At 40.8% G+C, this 19,872-nt stretch overlaps 1 protein-coding gene across 2 annotated transcripts; it reads left to right on the top strand.

Annotated features, from left to right (window-relative positions):
- The first annotated feature begins 444 nt into the window (after window positions 1–444).
- acsbg2 (acyl-CoA synthetase bubblegum family member 2) lies at window positions 445–18,792 on the top strand. Of its 2 annotated transcripts, none has more exons than XM_080473279.1 (15): window positions 445–614; window positions 4,265–4,400; window positions 4,866–4,987; window positions 6,929–7,200; window positions 7,745–7,833; window positions 9,843–9,963; window positions 10,363–10,443; window positions 10,530–10,679; window positions 11,004–11,180; window positions 12,087–12,268; window positions 13,378–13,620; window positions 13,732–13,949; window positions 14,276–14,415; window positions 15,382–15,628; window positions 17,192–18,792. In XM_080473279.1, the coding sequence occupies exons 1-15, from the start codon at window positions 608–610 to the stop codon at window positions 17,314–17,316; spliced, it is 2,310 nt and encodes a 769-aa protein (XP_080329405.1). In that variant the 5' UTR covers window positions 445–607; the 3' UTR covers window positions 17,317–18,792. The 2 variants fall into 2 exon arrangements, with proteins under 2 accessions (XP_080329405.1, XP_080329406.1); XM_080473280.1 differs by lacking the exon at window positions 445–614 and adding an exon at window positions 2,820–2,963 and having other exon boundaries at window positions 17,192–18,777.
- The last annotated feature ends 1,080 nt before the right edge of the window (window positions 18,793–19,872 follow it).

Raw genomic sequence — 19,872 nt, 5'->3', positions numbered from 1 at the left:
GCTACCAGATCAGAAGAGGATTGTGCGATCTGTCTTCTGTGATCATCAAGTGTGTGGTCTCTTGATCTGCGAAGATTTAAAAAATCCTGGAGTGCATCCAGACTGAGGGTATGCCTTCAGTTTGTTCGATAGTAACCCGGCCCGGCATATCTGCAACGTGTGTGAAGGATGGTTTCTCTCCTCCGCTGGGGGATGGGTCTGAGTTTTAGACAGTCGTCTGTGGAAGTGCATTGCGTGTGTGCCTTGGTTTCACCCCTCCTTCACTCGTTTGGCTTGCGTCGCCTTGTATGGGAACTGGGACGTGTGGTGTGAGCAGTGTGAGCCAATCAGGAGGCCGCAGAGCGAGAGGGGGCGCGTGAGGAAGCGGGCAGGCCGTGTGGGTCTGGGTGGGGTTTGCAGGAGGAGGGACCAGCGCTGCCGGCTGCTTGTTTGAAAATGAATGATATGCTGCTGGAGTTGGAGACACAAGGGCTCGTTGACGTGTGTTTAGCGTAAACTGAATCATCCGCAGCAATTACAGAAAGGAAAGAGCGCAATATTTTTCTTTTTTTAAAAGAAACATTACTAGGAAAACCAAGTTCTGTGTGGAAAGAATCAGTTTCCAGCAATGCGATGTGAGTATTAATATTTATCTGTTCATTTCTTGTAATACTGAACTGAACCGCGCACCTTGTCATAATCATTTCATAAATTGTCCCATTGAAAATGTATTTTTGGTGTAACTACGGGCTTGTGTTTGGTCTGATTGATTGAAACATAGAATATGACTGAGGCTTCCAACAGCAGCATGTGCAGAGCTGGTCCCTCTCTGGAAGGGTGTAACCCAGCCAGCAGCTCCGTGTTATTTCTGGTCATGTTGCAGGAATTCCTTTAAAGCCTCAACCTGTGTTGTTAAAGCTCTGCACTTGTTTTTGTGTCGATACTCAAAGCAGAAATAGGAGCAGCACCATGAGAGTGCTGGAGGAGATGCCAGGCAGTAATCTGGGATGGTGGGATGCAGCAGCTGGATGGGGATGCAGAATATAAAACATTAAACCTGTCTCACTTGTTGTCAGGGGGGAGCATCAAGCTTCTGTCAGTCCAGTGGAAAGACGGCTGTTATCTATGACAAAGAGGAACTCAGACCAAACTGAAAGGGGGATTGGGGTTTTGTCTCCTGTTTGACAGGGGATTAACCTAACTGATTTGTACAAGCATGGTGGGGAGTGTATTGGGGACAGTCCCTTGTCTGGACACATTTGTCTGAGGATGGACTCCATCTGTATTAATCAGTAATAAAATGTAACAGGTTGAAGTGTTGTTGATTTTCTAACTGCAGCTACACTTTTTTTTTAATGGAACAGCTGTGGCTATGCACTCTGCACTACAGTCATAATCCTCCCATGACTGGGAGAATGCAGTATTTCTGTCCGGATGCCAGTTTGTGCAGTGGTGCTAAAGCCTTCAGGAAAGTCAGCATGTCCATTGCTTGTGATGGACAGTGATGAAGAAGCTGCACTAAAGCCTGCAAAAAAAATAGACGATAGAAATCCTCTCAGTCATTCTCATCATACCAATGCAAATCTTTTAATTCTTTGATGGTCAACGGGTAGAAACAGTCCGTTGTTATAATGTATAATGGCAGATCTTCTCTGTTTTAAGCTTCTCATTTGAGAGGGTTTGGTTCCAGTAGTTGGCCAAAAGATATACGACTCATGTATATGGATGAATGCAAGACTCATTCACAAATTACAACATTTAATGAGTCAAGTAAGAAAGTATTTGTTGAAGCATGTTTGAATGGGAAGTTTTCTGGACTCACAGATTTATGAGACATTACATCAGAGCAAATTTGAAATGGTTGGGAGATTGTTCTGTAGTCTGGTATATTTATGAAATTATTTGTTATGGGGACTTATGTTGAACGAAGATAACTTGTCTGTAAGTTGTGCTTTTTTTGTTTTGTATTTTCAGTTTTGAATATACAGAAATATGCCACTTTGGTTTTTGCTGTGTAACGCTGCTGTGAGCTTTTTGCATGTAATGTCTCACACTTCCAAAAAATCAAACATTTCACACCTTCAGCCATCATTAGTTTTGATCGTAATAGCTGAATCAGTTCAAGATCAGTTAAAGCCCATAAACTTCACTAAGAAAAGGTTTGAGGAACTGACAAAGATAATTGATAATAGTGATTGCCATTTCCAGTAACGATCATATTGTAAAGGATTTTTACAGTGGGCTTGTACCACATGACAGCTAAAAGCTTTTGATGTGTGACATAATCGTGATTGGCGCATGTGATGATGCTCTATCAGACCGTACGTGTTTGAAAAGGAGAAGGAGGATGTAAGAGTTAAACAAATGACAAATTATTTTTAGACATTTCCTCAGCGTCACTGAAGATTTTAATCAACCCAAAACAATTTACAGATTTAAGTCTCATCCATTTTTCAACGACCGGCTCATACCTTGTCCCATGTGAGCTGGATTTGGCTTCAGCCCCCACGACCCTTACTTGAATAAAGTGGGTGCAGAAGATGGTTGGATGGATGGAAATTTCAAGCATGTTAAGGGTTGACAACACTTTAGAAAGAATTCACTTGTCAAATTAAATCCTATATAACTTGTTTTTCCGACTCGTAAGCTGAGAGATTTGGTTGGGAAAGGTGTTTCTAACTCAAAAGCGATTAAAGTGTTTCCATTCCTGCTCTCTGACCTCTGCTGGTATTATACCTGACAGGCCAGCTAAGATAGGACTCTGCCTCAACAGCCAGGAGGAAGCTGCTGGTATGTGTTTTTAACTCACTTAAATAAACAGGTTGGACCTGTGATTTAACAAAGCGAGAGAGAGAGAGAGCGAGCGAGAGAGAGAGGGCTGGGGTCAATGCTAGGCAACAATGAATGATAAAGAGAGGGGTGTGGATTTGAGGCAAGATCACGCTTTTTTGTTTGGGAGGATTTGATGCAGTTCCTGCGATGAGGTAATGATAAAGGCTGTAAAAGATTTTCTCTGCAATAATTTCTGAAAGTTAGCACTCACTGTTGACACGCTGGGTGATGTTTTCGTGAGTCAGGAGAGAGGAGAATAACTAGGTTATATTTGTCAATCCTCCATTGGCTCTGTCCACTCTGGACAGGGATATTCATTTGGCTGCGTAACTCATAATCACTTCTTTTATTCCTTTACATGGATTTTATGGGATTTACTGAGGGTGGATCGTTGGAAATGTTTGCAACTGGTGTTTTGTTAACCCAGCACAGCAATAAATGTCAGCCTTATTATTTGCTAAAAGACAACGGTATCTGGTGCAGGACTTTCCACTTTGCCAGCTTGACGCCATATGCTGCTTATACTGTTACTACACAATAAATTTTAGTTACTGGGGAAGTTTGTACAAAGACAAATTGGATTCTAGTGGTGTTGTGTGTTTCTATGCATCACAATTGTGTTTTTATTCAGCAGACGTCAACCAGAATTTTTGTGGTTAAATTCCCAAAATTCAAATCTCAGTGACATCTCTCTGATTACACTCTGAAGACAGAGGGATTTTTCTGTAAACGGAACCTCGCATACAGCGGCTACAATATGTAAGCAACGACTGTGAACCAACAACACAAGGGACTTTTCTCAAAACAACACATTGCTGGCAGTCACATCATGTTGTTGTTGTTTTACCTGTTCGGTATTTACGCCTGCTATGTAAATAAACCAGTTTCATGACACATTTCAGTCAAAAAAGAATGTCACTCTTTTTTTAAACTAAATATTTTCTAGTTTCTGGTGTGTGTAGTGATCTCTCCAATCACTTGAAGTGCAGCTATTACTTAATATGAATACAAGATGTTATTATGTTGCTTTGTTTACTTACTGCTTTAATGCTATACAAATAAATCAAGGAAGACAAGAAGTATTTGTTTAACAAATGAAAATCGGTATAGTGTAATTATCGAAGACATGTTTACATGTGCAGGCTTGATGAACATATTTGAAATTTACTCACAGACGTGTCATCACGAACAAAAGGTAAAAAGACGATGTGTCCTGCAGGTAACTTGGTGTGCAACATTTGCAAAGTGACTCAATACGTGACGGCACAGGATTGCATAATCATAAAAAAAGGTGCAATGTTGAATTCCTCCTTTTCACCCATGAGGAGATTTCTCCTGACGACAATGGGCCTGATGCAATATCAACGCTGTTTATTCTCAATAACGGCTACATTGTTCTAATATTCCGTTTTTATTACCTGCAACTAACAATCCTAACGCTGCTTTCTTACAGTGACTGAGTCTGAGTCCGTTGGTGCGTCTGAAGCCGTTGTGATGGAGCCTCCTCGGGCACAAGGCTTCCTGGAGTCATCCAGTGTTGCAGGCGATAGCAAAGCTTCGCTTGATGACGGCCTCGTGGACACAGCAATGTACGTGAAACACAAAGTGAAACAAACATATTCTACTGGATGTTGTAGGGTTGTTTCTGTTTTTCCTCTCCAGGCATCTAGATTTACTTTAACTAGTCACTAAAGCTGGAACAAATTGTACATTGAAGGAATCATTAACCTGCGGACAAAGTAACAGCCATTCAAAAGTGCCAACTTAAAGTCAGTCCACAGATTTCGTTATTGGAATTATTAGTTAAGATTTACCACTCACAATGTGTGCTGGCTTTGCTTTTAGATCGTAAATCAACAGACTTTTTTTTTTTTTTTAAACATTCTTTTCTGTGTATCTATATTGCGTTTGTCATGTCAATATAAATCTATATATTAACTGTGATGTCATGGTCATTAAATTCACTGTTGTCCTCACATGACACAGTGAATCTTCTCGGATGTAACACCTCATCTGAGTGGCTGATGAATGTTTTTTCTATCCCTTTACCATAGTGAGTCCTCAGAAGAAGAGTCCGCAGGGGAAAGGGAAGAGGAAACTGGTGCCCTTGAAGAGGTCACCAGGAGCACCGAGACTACAGCGGTCCCTGCAGACCGCAGCTCAAACACACAACAAGGTGAGAGATGAAGGAATTAAAAGTCACCAGGTTCAATGTGTTTACTATTTTTCTCCGGTCCCTCTGCTCCCCCGTGTACACAAACATTTTACATGGTGGAGATGCCGGATGCATATTATGCTGAGTTGTGTGTGTATATACGGGGTATTCAGGCTATATCCACCAAACCAAAGCTCATGTGCCGGGCTGGATTCGGTTGCTTAAGTAGGCCTTTTTGACTGATCTCTGACTGTTTTTTTTTTCCTGAGGAAACATTGTGAGCAGGAGTGAATGAACTCCACATTCTCTGGCAGAACAAACTCGACTTCCCTTTTCCTGCCTTTAAACCCCAGATACTTTCCTGCCTTTATGGCAGAGTGAAAAAGTTCCAGTAAATATAGTTGGTGGTGTTAGTTAACATGTGAATCATTTTGAACTAAGTGAATCTTGACCTGTGCCATGACTTTGACCACGTCATTTCTTAAAGTCTGTCTGAGAGCAAATTAACTACAATTTTTATTTTCATCTTGGAAAAAAATTTGTCCACTATTTACTTGAATTGTTAAGCATTTTATTTTATAATTTACAAGACTAAAATATTGAGTAAATCTAAATGATCTCAAAGGTTCGTGTACATATTTACCCTCAGGGGAGTTTTCCCCATGAAGCGTTTGCCTTCCTGGCCTTTCAGCGACCCCGCGTACTGATAACCAGCTGTGTGTTTGGTCATAAACTCACTATATGACACCATTACAGACTCAACGGCTGGCAATACTGCATTATTTGTTTTGGCTGTAAAAACTGAACCTGCTTGAGGAGCTCTCACCATACTGATATTTTAAACTTAAAAACAAACAAACAAAAAAAAAACCCCCAAAACCTTTAATGTGAAAGAAAATACAAACAACGCCCCCAAGTGTTGCTACTATTCCATGGCTGCACATGTACAACTTGTCTAACCAGGACATCCGTGCGTAAACTGGGACCTCCAGGTTTGTTTGAAGAGGTTCTATTTTAATGTTTACTTTTGTTGTCATTTGTAATGACAGTTCGCTAATGAGGAGGCATGGCCATCTGCCTGCTCGTGTTCAGAACACATCAGTAATGCCTGTAGCGTGTGCGTCGTTGTCACAAGCGACGGAGCAGATGGCCCGTTACAGATATGGAAGCCAAGTTGTCATAAGTAGTATTTATCCTTCATCGGAGGTTTGGAATAATTCAGATTAATTAAAAGTTACTCTAGTTTTAGTTGCATCCATAGCATTGTCGCATTGAATAAAATAATACACCCCTGTCCCACATCCACTCCTACCATCAGCCTTTAGGTAATAAGACTTCTAAAACAATAATTGTGTAATATAACAAACCAATTTTGTGTTTCAGGTCAGAACAGGTTCTTCCAAAATCTAAATCTTGATGAGATAAGGTGAGATAGTTGGACGTAATATAATAAGAGTAGACATTTCTTTAATCGCCTGGCAATAGGACAAGTGGTCTTATGGTATAACGGTCTAAAACACGTGGAAAACCTAATTTTAGTGGCAACCTAAAACAGCAAGAAAACAAAATGCAGCATACATCACTGATATTATTCACTTTAATATGGATTATAATATAAAGTTAAAACTACACAGGTTGTGAGCAGTAAGACGAAGGGAGTGAAAAGTTTAAAACAACATGTAGTTTTCCTAAAGACCATCTCGCTGCGCGTTATTTACACCGCAGCTCACAGTTTATTCTGAGTGACTGAAAATTAAATGAGTTTCTCCAATTTACACAGAGGCCTGTACTTGTTTGTATATTTACTAAGATGTCACAGAGTGAACAGTATTTCTCCTTGTGCCACATATATTGAACTGCAGTGGATGTCGCAAAAACAGATATGATATAATGGACAATGTGTTCCTGCAGAGGATTGAAGCCTCCAGTGAATGATCATAACGGCTTTGTTGCATCTTCCAGTGAGCGCCTCACGTCCAAACTCTCTGTCAGTGGGGGCCGCGGCGGAGCCCCGTCTATGGACGACAGATTGCGGCGCTGAAGTGAAGCTGAGGATGGAAAACTCTGGCCTGGCTGCTGTGAATCCTCTGACCGTCAACCAGATGTTCACCTCTGCTGTTGAGCGCTTTGGTGACTTCATAGCTTTGGGGTGGAAGGAGGGAGAGCAGCAGAAAACCATGAATTACAAGGAATACTACCAGACCTGCCGCAGCGCTGCCAAGAGTTTCTTGAAGGTATGAAGGTCTTGTCTTTTTTTTTTTCTCATGGGAGAAAAATCTATGTAAATGTGATTTTCAGACAATTTAACAAAGTGAAGCACCAGAATTTCTCACCGACTGGACAATGATCAGACTTGTGTTACAATTGATCTTGAGTAATCATGCAGGATATTTTATCGATTGTGTAGTGAGTAGTACTGTGCACGGTACTCTGCATCACCAATATTGAGCTGGAATGAGCGCCAATAAGATAAGATAAGATATGCCTTTATTTATCTCGCATGCGGAGAAATTTGCAATGCCTGTGACTCTGGGATAAAGCGCTTTGAAGTGAAGTGATGGAAATTAGAAAACATTTCAGCTCACAGTATTGTTTGGACTGTTTTGTTAAAAGGATGGAAAAAAGACCACCACGTCCCTGTTTTGGAATCCAGCTTTGGGTTTCACACTCATTTCTGTGTGTGCAGCTGAACCTGCTGGACCTACCACAGTGTTAGGCACAGTGTGTGGAAATGATCTTTTGAACAACTGCTTTAAAAGTGTGTCTGTGTCTCTGCAGCTCGGTTTGCAACGTTACCACAGCGTCGGGATCCTGGGCTTCAACTCTGCTGAGTGGTTCATCGCCGACATTGGGGCCATTTTGGCAGGGTGAGTTTCATCCTTATCTCAGGAATTGTTGTTTTTATGTGACTGTTAACATCACTGATTGTTCCGCCACTCAAAGTTACATAAAGAGAACAGTATGTATGCGTATTTAGATGTGTCTCATTCTTGCAATATGTAATCGTGGACTTGAACTGTGAGTGTGTCAGAAAGGACCTCAGGTGTCGTTCAGTTCATCACGTAGCCTCTCAAGTCTGAAGACGCCCTCATTGACTGACTGATGGATTGCAGTAGTTTGCTTAGCGAGAAGCCAAAGGACTGTCGCAATGGAAACGGGGCCACTAAGCACACACTAATGGCATAACATTGACAATATAATCATGACATAGTTTTTGAGAGGAATCTCTGGACTTCCTGTACAGGGCACACCTTGCCTTTGGCCCAGTTTCAGCTTGGATTTGCTTCAGTTGCCTGCAAGTTTCACTAAGTGACTGGAGTTTCTTTTGTCACATTTTGACTCTCACATATACATTTGGCATTTCGCTGAGATTAGCTCTTGGGTTTTACTTCTAAATGCAAGATGTCCACATTCTGAAATGTTTGTAGATGGATGTGTTGACGTTTTAGTTGAAGTGAAGCGTTTCTCCACAACTGGTGCACTGAGCTCTAGTCATGCAACAGCGACCACGAGCCTCGTCTTTAGAAATGCACAAATATTCAGCTCGGCCTTGAGCAGAAACCAACCCATGTTCAGTAAGCTCAACTGAAGCAAGACATGCGCTCCATCTGAGAAACCACAAAAATAGAGAAGAGAAAGAGCACGCTGGTTAGTGAAAGCCTGAGCTGCTTCCATCAGGAAACGTCTGTTATGCCAGAGTGCATTTTGCTTTAAATGCAGTCTGTCCAGTTAAAATATCTCTGTTGAGGTCATGTTTTGAAATGCAGAAAACAAGTGTAGCTGGATGTCTTTTGTACAGGTCAGGCGATGTTGGCTCTCTGGTGCGCCGAGACTTAACACTGCTCTTTTGGAGCTCTTAAACACACTGATAGTATCTGTGACTCCGCAGATTCCCACACGTCCTCACGGCTCGGTGCTGAATCACCTTCTAAAGAATGTCACCTTGTCAAACCAGTCAAGATGAACCAAATAACTGATCGTGTAGATGAGGCTTTGATCTACACACCAAAGAAACCAAAACAACAAGTTTTACTTGTCGAGTGTACAATTGCAAGTTTGTCTTGTATTTGAGTGAAACTATGTCGACTAGATCACATTCATGTTGCCATCGTATGTGCAGTAAGAATAAGGCTTAAAAACAAAAACAAATCAGTGGAAGTAATCAGCAACAGCAAGTCTTTATTTCAGATGATCTGCATCATGCAAAAAGATTGATGACTTTTCCCCACTATCTCGAGGGCATCCTAACGTGCCATTAATAGACGCTTCAATATTTAATTCAGCCTATGAAGCTTTTCATTCAACGATTTGAACCAAAGTTTAGTGAAATATTCCCACACATGTTAATCTAGACCTCCAGTAAAATAACTCATATAAAACTCTTTGTTTAATCTTAACAGGTTTTTTATGCAATTCTTTCCTCCCGCTTATGGTGCAGATCCAAGCTTTATGAATTACTTTAATGACAACTCATGTCATTAAATCCACCTCCTATGCCCACTTTACTCAAGTTAGTGTTGCAGGGAAACTGAACTGTAGCCGAGCTCACCAGGACCAGGTACCCTGGAGAAGTCGCTGGTCCATCACAGGCCTGACGCTGTGAGAACGCATGCTTATAGTGTCTGCTTTCAACCAACAAGATTGTGGGATTGTTGGAAGAAGATTTTAAACTGAATGGACCTCAGATCAGCTGACATTCTCCTAAAGCTGCCAAAAATATTCCTTTTCATTACTCTGTACCCTCAAATCTCTTCACCGGGGCAGCCTCAGGGCAGCCACATCAACATCTTTAGCTCCTTCACTTTCAATGTAGAGTTTTTTCTTCTTTTTTTTTTTGGAATTGCTCACTTCTCTCTCATTCTTTGTTCTCTCTCAGGGGCTTTGCTGTTGGCTTCTACACCACCAACACTCCTGAGGCCTGCCAATATGTAGCAGACAACTGTAAGGCTGACATCATGGTGGTGGAGAACCACAAGCAGCTGCAGAAAATCCTTCAGGTAAGACGAGTGTGAGCGAGTGTGAGCAGGCAAACTGGGGGGAAAGAAAATCATCATAGTGTCCAATTTTCCATGAAAACATAAAAAAAAAACCTTCTTGTGCAATTCAGATCTGCTTATTTTGTGTGTGTGTGTGTGTGGGGGGGGGGGGGGGGGCAAACACATAGAAATACCGTTACTTATAGCTACACACACACATACACACACATACAAATCCTCACCACACCAAGTTATTACATTTTCTATTCTAGATATACAGCTAGAAATCTTTGCGTCCTTTTTTCTAAATTTAATGAACACCTCTTGTAACTTCAACAACCTTTTTTGTTGTGAACTAACTACAGTTATTTATAGTTATGCAGTTTTGTACTTATCAGATTGTCACACCTCTGTTTGTAGATTGAAGACCAGCTCCCTCACTTGAAAGCCATTATCCAGTACAGAGATGCCCTCAAAGAGAAGAGACCAAATCTGTACACAGTAAGCAGGAAATCCACAAAGAGGAAATATGCAATTTGTTCATTATGTGCAAGAAACGTATAAGTGATTTTCTTTGTGTGGTGCAGTGGGCAGAGTTCATGGAACTCGGCCGGGATGAACCCGAAGCTCAACTTGATGCAATCATCTCCAGCCAAAAGCCGAACCACTGCTGCACACTCATCTACACCTCAGGAACCACCGGCCAGCCCAAAGGAGTCATGCTCAGCCACGACAACGTGAGTCATGTTCCTTTGTGCCTGTCCTTCAGCATCACTTTTGGTGCCTCGCAGTAGAAATACGTTTTTGCAAAACCATCGAACTTCCTCACGATCCCAATTCTCTTCTTTGACGGGCCATGGAGGCCCCGGGGTGGCTTGTCCAGTCCTCCATTGTGTTTTAACGACCTTCAGGGTGGTCGTTGGAGTCAATTGCGGTCATATGGGGATTACAGGAGGTCATTTGTGATTGACCATCACTATATGTCTCCTGAAACACATGACCAAGTACAGTGTACCTGCTTTGACCTGGACTAATGAGGACATTTATCTCTTTTTGAACAGTTAACTTGGACTGCTCTCTCCACCGGCCAACATGTGGGTGTCACCGATGCCACTCAATCTCAGGAGATTGTGGTCAGCTACCTGCCGCTGAGCCACATCGCTGCTCAGATGGTGGACATCTGGGTCACCATGAGAGTCGGAGGGGCCACCTACTTTGCTCAGCCAGACGCCTTGAAGGTGAGACCCCATACATGAAGCACCCTCTCTGAGTAAACCGTTCGCCCCTTTTCTATTCTGTTCACCTGCTCAGTCTGTTCCAGCTGTTTGGCAGGAAGTTTTCCTTTTCTGATCTTTGTACTGTGTTGTTTTTGCTGGCCATTGTAAAGATACCAATATAAGTACATTTAAACTCAAAGGTGAAACTTTGCACAATGCCTACATTTTCAGCCCAGTTTTATGTCTATTGCATTAACTTCACACCCTGTTGAAAGGTTGAGGGGAAAAAACCCAAACATCCAATATGAGCAAGCAGAGGCGACTATAGAAGAGCTTTCCTTCACCTATTCCGAATGAGGGAATAGCAAGGAGAGAGCAGAGCATTAACATGAACAGGAGTTTTTATAGATCACACTCAGTGCTGCCTGAAACCCAGCTTTATTACATTTATCAAAGATATTGTAGGGATAAAGACAATTTATATTTTTACAGTTCACTTTCATATTGTCAACAAAGAATTCGGTCCTTGAAGACTTATTCGTCATCATCCTGACGCCGACATGCTCATTAGGAGCATTTAGGTGTGTAATGTTGTTAGGAGCATCAGATTAACTGAGCATGTTCAGTGAATATTGAAGAGAGATCCAGAGAAGCGATGTGTAAAAAACTGAGAAAGACTTTATCTGTTTTTTCAAGCGAAACAAATTTAACGATGCGAATGATTTCTAGGGGTTCTTTGTGCACCTTGCGGCAACATGTGTCCTAATTTCACTCCACGCTATAACTCACTTGTTGTGTGTGTAGTTGAAAGTTCATATATATATATATATACTGTATATATACTTCTCTTCCTTTTGTATTAATATTCAGAATCTTCCCCTTTTTCCTTTTTGTTTTAATTGAATCATTTATTGTATGTTATCTTAGGGTTCGCTGGTGAACACTCTGCAGGAGGTGCGTCCCACAGCCTTCATGGGGGTCCCACGTGTCTGGGAGAAGATGCAGGAGAAGATGAAAGCTGCTGGTGCGAAGGCTTCGACGGTGCAGAGAAAAGTAGCAGCCTGGGCCAAAAACGTGGGTCTGCAGACTAATCTCACCAGGATGAACCAGTAAGCACATAGTATGAAATGACTGCTTTGTTGATTCAGTGTGAATCATTTCCTCCGGGGGATGAACTCTTTTCTTTTTCTGGGCTTCCGTCGTGTCTTGTTGTTTTCTCAAGAGCTGCATTCACACTGTTTTGTCATTATTATTGATTTACTACTTAAAGATAAGATTATTTTGTTTAGACGAACACTGAATAACGTACAATATTGAAGTACAGATTTATACGCACCAAGAATATCCCCTGATTTTAGGGGATCACTCCCATAATGCTTTCAATTCAGTTCAACTTTATTCATATATCGCCCAATACAACAAAGTCATTTCCAGGCACTTTGATGGAGAAAACCCAACAAATCCACATGAGCAAGCATCAGCGACTGTGGATGGAAAAACTCTCATGTTTAGAGGAAGAAACCTCTGCACAACCAGCTTTGCTTGCAGCGTCGGTTATTTTTGACATGTGAACATGATCCCACATCCAGCTTTACGTAGACGCTCGCCACTCGTAAAGATGGATTTGTTAAGTCGACTCATTAAGCTCATAGTGTTTCTTTGTTTTAAACTTATTCCTGAAATGCAGATTAAATGTGTCACAGAAGCTGAAATGAAAGAGTGAGGCGCTCTCAGTGAAGCTGCGAGATAAATATTGTATGTTAAATGTATTAGATGAATTATTTCACTGTAAAAGCTTCACTCACAGGCCAAGAGTTCACAGATAGCTGAAGCAAGAAGAGGTTAGATAAGAACAAAAAAAAAAGAAATCACAAAATACAATTATGAAGTCTGAACACAAGGACATAACTTGAAAATTAAGAAGGCTGAAGAGCTCAATTATCAAAGTGGTGACAATTGTATAGACATAAAACCATAATGTTGCAGTTGATGGAAGTAAATATAAAAGTATTAACATAAATTACCGAAAAGCTGAACAAGAAAATGCTAAATTACTGTGTGTGATGTTAAGTTTGTCTGTAACTCCTCTCTGAAACTACTGTGGTTGAAGTAATTCTTCACGCTTTTTCAAAATGTTTTTATTGAATAACATACTCTTCATTTCTTCACTGTTCATTACACCTTGTAACAAACAAACGTTCCATTTTTCTCTCCTCAGAAATGTAGAAGCGGGCCAAACTCCATTCACCTACCAGATTGCCAAAAAGCTTGTTTTCAAAAAGGTGCGCAAGGCCCTCGGGCTGGACCGCTGCACCAAGTGCTACACGGGCGCTGCGCCCATCACCAAAGAGACCCTGGAGTTCTTCCTCAGCCTCGATATTCCTCTGTTGGAGCTGTATGGCATGAGCGAGAGCTCCGGACCTCACACCATCTCCCGGCCCTCTGCCTTCAAACTCACCAGGTGGGACTTCCTCCTTTCTTCACTTCCTGAGTATCAAACCTTCAATCCAAAACTGAAGCCAGAATGAAACACATCCCTGATGGTGGAGAGGCGCTCATGTTGTCTTTGCAGCTGTGGGAAAGAGATCCCGGGGTGCAAAACAAAGCTGTACAACCCGGACGAAGAGGGGAACGGTGAGATCTGCTTCTGGGGCCGCCACGTCTTCATGGGTTACCTCAACATGGCTGAAAGGACAGAAGAGTCTCTGGATGCGGAGGGCTGGCTGCACTCGGGCGACGTGGGCAAACGTGATGAGAATGGATTCCTCTTTATCACTGGACGAATCAAAGGTAATTATCAAAGCTCAAACAGAGAAATAAAGACAAAGACACACACTGATTTTCTGTTTAACCAAGAGTCAATTAAATATCACTTTATTTAAAACTTTATTCTATCTTTTTTTTTTTTTCTTATGTTCAGTCTATTTTACCATATTTTCCTCACTCGTCCTGTTTTGTTTTCAGTTCATTATCAGAACTGCTCTACCTTCTCATCACAGTCTGATCTTTTGTAAACTTTCTCTCACTCTAATCAGACCGTAAATTATCTGGTCTTTTGTTCTGACGGGCTGAGCGCCTGATTATGTTCACCACGTGTGTGCATGTTTGTTTTGCAGAGCTGATTATCACAGCAGGAGGTGAGAACATCCCCCCCGTCCCCATCGAGGATGAAGTGAAAGCCGTCTTGCCACTGATCAGCAATGCCATGCTGATCGGAGACAAGAAGAAGTTTCTTTCTATGCTGCTCACCATTAAGGTAAAGCTCGTAGAAACTGACGAGACGTCATTTGAATTTCCAAAGCTCGAAGCCTGCGGTGTCTATGGCAGCCAACAGGGAGGTTCTACTCCTAGATGAGCTGTGACTGTCCGGATGACACAGGATGTAAACTCCTGCAGTGACAAGAATCAGATGTTGCCATAACTTTGTTGCAATCCTCTATCCAAACATGCATTTCAAAACGAACTCCTACCTTTGTGATCAACCCGACAACATACACTTTTATCTAACTAAACTGTTTATCTAACTAAACTGGGGGAGGAGCAAAGGTTAAAATAAAGGTAAGATGGACTTCAGGATCTCAGTTACATTTCACTGCCAATTGTGTATAAGAAAATCCTGCAAGTTTAATAATGGTGACTTTCATTCTTGCTTCACCTCGTTTGAAAGCCCAGAATGTGTACTTTCTGAAAATCGAATCACATTTGATGTTTCTAAAATAGGATTTGTATTTCAAACAAAACGGTGACCGAAAACATGGAAAATTCCCTGTTTTGGGGTGACAAGACAGCTCCATGTTTGGACTTTGCAGTGTAAAATTGAATTGAAAATCACTTTATTTTGGCATAATGGGTGTAGATATAGTGGGTTTTCGATGAAGACTTAACTGCAGGGCGCCACCTGGTGGTACATGGCTGCTAGAACGGCCGCACACAGACCATTAATGGTCATACGAAAGAGTATTAGGGCATGAGAAAATATGATAGGAGGCATATTTCTTTTCATCTTGCACTTTGGGAAAAAAAGTTGAAATAGTCGGCGCATGTGACCGCTTCTACAAATTGCCTTGCAGTCAGTGTGATGAGCTGGTGACACTATGCTTATTAATAGACCTTAGCAGCAAAGAAATGCAGCATGAACAAAAAGTAAAGGACTGCTCATGTTTCATGGAAGCTAAAGTAACAGGTTTCAAATAGTAAACATACCTGGGTTTTGTCCCTCTAGTGCCGAGTGAACCAGGAGTCTGGCGAGCCGGAGGATGAGCTGACGCCAGAAGCCGTGGAGCTCTGCAGGAAACTGGGCAGCAAGGCCACCCGTGTCTCTGAGATCGCTGGCGGACGAGACCATGCAGTGAACGAGGCCATCCAGAAGGGCATGGACAAAGTGAATGAGAAGGCAATGTCCAACGCTCAGCGCATTCAGAAGTGGGTCATTCTGGACCGGGACTTCTCAGTTTCAGGAGGAGAGCTGGGTGAGTTGTACGGAATAGTAGGGTGGTCTTATTTTGTCGAAAGATTGTCCGAACAAGAATAGATCTGACCAAAGTGACTGTTCCTGTTAATCCTGCCACATACAGTTTGACACATGAATGATGACAGGATAATAGTTTGAGGGCAGGTTGTCATTAATTCTTCCCTCTCAAACTTGTCTTAATCATTTTATAAATGTAAAGTACTGAACTCTGTTGAATTAAATGAAAAGATAAGAAGCAGTCATTTAAAAGTTGTACATCTAACAACTATTATATTTGAGTGATCATCTTGTGACCCATTTTGTACTTTTAATTTCAGTGTTGGGGGATGCTTTGTATTGATATTATATATTTTTAAGCCACATATTCAATCATTTTTTCATGTATTTTTTTTTCCAAAGCTCATCTATCAGTGACAGAGCACTTATAGAAATCAATAACAACTATACAAGTGTGGTATGAGTCACTGATGATATGATGACAGATGTCCCTGTCATTGATGTCGTCATTGAGTAGAAAAACATAAAGAAATTCATAAACAAGGATTATAATCCATAGGAGACCACAGCCGTTTGTTCAAGTCGGTTGAAATTCGACACAAATTTTAAGGGGGATAAAACTCAAGCGTATATGTTTTACTTTTACAAACATAGATGGAGGTTTAATACCAATTTTAATAATTTTATATATTTAGCATCATTCACATGGTAACCCTCACATGAATACAGCTTTAAGTGCTTAATATGACATATAATGATTAATATGACATATAATGAACAATTTTGTAATAAACCACACCGGAGAAACGGTCATCAAAATAAAAAGGAGACCCTATAACATGAAGTAGTGAGAGGTGGTGCACAAAACACAAACCAAATAAAATGAAAGGGAAATAAAAATGACAAAGGATTAAGACAATGAGAATCAAGATTATACATTAATACCAACAAGTTGATTAAAAACAATGATTGAGACCATCGTCTCTGAACATTTCTGTTTCCATGGCAGCTGAGGAAGAGCACAATGGGGGAAAAAAAAGGTTTCTGTGTGACTGCAACAACAACTAAACTGGCCAATTCAAATAATATAGTAGTCTGTAAATAAGTTTCATTGCAGAAAATATAATACTCGTACATCCTGAATATATTCAGAGAAATTCCATTAAATGTGAAACAGCCTGAAAATTTCTTCAGATAAAAAAAGTGGCGTTAGAATAAAGCTTCTCTTCTTGAGAACACAACGTTTCAGTGTGTTTCAGTATGCATGTTTTTACAGAGGAGCTCTTGTATTCTTTAATACTGACGCTGTCTGCTAACCAGTCAGGTCACTGGTTTCCATAAGCTTTGCTGCCACCTGCTGTTCACTTCTATGGCGTGTGACGACCTCTCCTCCTGACAGTGCGACCCCTACTGGAAGAATTAGGAACAGCCGTTACTTTTACTGAAAGAAATGGAGTTGATGTCTCATCAGTTTTCACTCTTTTGCACGATCATCCTGTGCCAGCTTTGGCTCACAGGCCACATGTGTGACTCCCTGGCTTCAACCTCTTTCTCTCTCCCTCAGGCCCGACCATGAAGCTGAAGCGGCCGGTGGTGACAAAGATGTACCAGGAACAGATTGACAACTTTTACAAGCAGGTGTCCTCGACGACTCCGACGACCCCCGACGCCCCGCTGCCTCCCAAATAGACGCGCTGCAGCAGCCGTGGCGAGATCCCAGTGGAGAAGAAGCTGCTTCTCCCAGCGGCTCCTCATCTCCGCTGCCCTCCTGCTCTTGTACAAACATTTTGCCTTAAGTTGCATCGGTTCTGTCTCGGTTAGAGTTTGGTTGTTTTTCCAGAGGAAATCTGTGGGTAAGCCATTGTATAAAATAGCTTTATGATTTTTGAAGACATTGTAAAACTAAGCTATTTATTTGTGTTACTGGGAGTCATATCAGATGGATGAAGTCGCTCCAGCGGTTTATGAGTGAAGCTGTTTATCGTACTGTAACGCCAGAGCTGGAGAGACGGTGAGAATCCCCCAAAAAAACAAGCTACGTAAGGAATCATTTGTGTTTTTCTTTATTATTTTGGGTTTGCCAAAGCTTACGTCTCGCCAAATAAGCGTCAAATGAAGAAACGTTTCTGGAAAGACGTCATATAAAGCCTCCTGTAATGAACAACTTCTTGTCGTTTACACGTTCGATGCTCCTCTCCTTCTTTTTTTCCGCTTCGATTTAAACAAAATGATTTTTCACCTGTACTCGGAACGTTGAAGGGTTCTGCATTTAAAGCTATATCCTCACTCAGAACATGTCATTAAGCCATATCTATTGCTTTTATTTATGTTTTTGGTCAGAATGTCTATTTCTTATGTTTTTGTACTGACTTGTTTAAATGCTGTAATTTTGTGGAATATTGTAAATATGTTTTTCTTCGTATATGTTTCACTTTACTTCATTTCCTTTTTTCTTTTTTTACCATTTTATTTTCAGAACTGCTTCTAATGCACCTCCTTGGTTTTTGCACTCAAATGAAGGCAAAGTGAAATGTACATAAGGTGAATGTTGTTATGGGTTTATGGCAAAATGTATCAGGATTCAATTTGGTCGTACCGCTGGGTCAAAGAGCGTCCCAAGTTTATGATCCCATTCAGATGTCTTCAGCTTGCTTTAAGACACCAACAGGACAGAACATTCACCGTGGACAGCGACTCTTGTACATGAAGTCGTTGCATATTATATCCACGCCATATTATAAGGTCAGATATTTGTAGCAATCCGATGTTGGCAAAGTGAGTAATCGCTCAACGTAAACAAAACAGTTAAACTGCAAGTCGAGGAAAGGACTGATTCAAAGCGTCTGGTCTGGGGGAGTGACTTTCTCAACTTCTCAACACCCGATGAAGTCCGTTTAGAAATCTCTAAATGTTGGAAATATGAAGTTCATATCGAATGCACTAAGTGTGTGCATCTAGCTTTCAGTTACTGTTAAACTCGTGTATTGCAGAGAGAATTCACAGTACCTCAGACAGATTACTGGATTTGCCTGAAGACATGTGAACTATATCAGGGTTGAAGGACAGAGGTATAAATGAAGTGGGGGGGTCTACCTGCTGGAATATGAATTATGTGTGTCATCGGTAATCAAATAAAAGTAAAATTCATTTAAGTTTGGTACTCTTCTTTTGATGCCTTCACCATTTAATGTCAACGGGTTTTTATTTTGACTTCAGATTATTATTTTACTGAGTTTCAGCATACAACATGCTCATTCAACCAACATTAACATTTATATGTATGCGAGTGCAAACGTTTTGTATTTGTCTGACTAAATGAGGTTTTATGCCGTTTAAACAAGTGAATCAGCAACAAGGACACATTTTCACGGCCCAGAACTATACTTCTACGGAAGAGGAATATTACCTGAACAGCTTTTTCTATGGTTGTTCCAGTGGAATATTTACCTGACAAAGGTTGTGATTTGATCAGATGGCGTCTGTAAATAACCAAACCCTGATTAAAAGGATCCATTGTAAGATAAAGCAAGTTAAAGTTGGCCGTACCACACACTTTATATGACGCAATTGGTTTTATGTGATGAATAATGCATTTTATTTGTAGATCGCTTCACATTTATGAATCTCAAAATGCTAAATACTATAAAACACTCAAAATGGCAATAATAATCAATAAGAACAAAAAGGCTTTTAGCCCCTTTTTAAAACTCAACAGTCTGTGGTGCCTTCAGATCGTCTGGAAATAAATTCCGTAGTTTCCGTATTTTCATTTATGATTATATTAGTGGTTCAGCTAGTTTTGGTTATTGAATTAAGCAAGTGGAGGGGGGACCATTCACCTGATTTGGACTCATATACCCTCGTTAAAGTTGTCGGTCTGTGTTTAAAGCACGTTTTTATTTTGTAGTTCATTGTAAGTTGAATAGTTTGGACTGTATACATGGCAATAGAAAAAAAAAAAAATCAGTTTTACAGGGATTATGGGGCTCTTTTGCTTACAACAGAATGAAATGGATAAATAACGTCACAAATTCAACGTCAGGTTATTTTAAAGAAGAAGAATTTGTAGTTTTTTACAGCAGATGTAAAAACTAAGGAGATGTTATACTGCGTTTGATTATTGGCTTTTTGGTTTAAATTACAAATCCACCCATTCATCTTTGGTCATTGCACTTTAAAACTTAAGTTCCCTGGATAAATCAATACCGAGTTTAGTTTATTTTCGTACATCTTATAGGAACCAGA

Source organism: Lipophrys pholis (genome assembly GCF_963383615.2).
Source record: "Lipophrys pholis genome assembly, chromosome: 10".
Lineage (NCBI taxonomy): Eukaryota > Metazoa > Chordata > Actinopteri > Blenniiformes > Blenniidae > Lipophrys > Lipophrys pholis.
The sequence above is the reverse complement of the archived record's forward strand: the minus strand, read 5'-3'. Positions and strand labels throughout refer to the sequence as shown.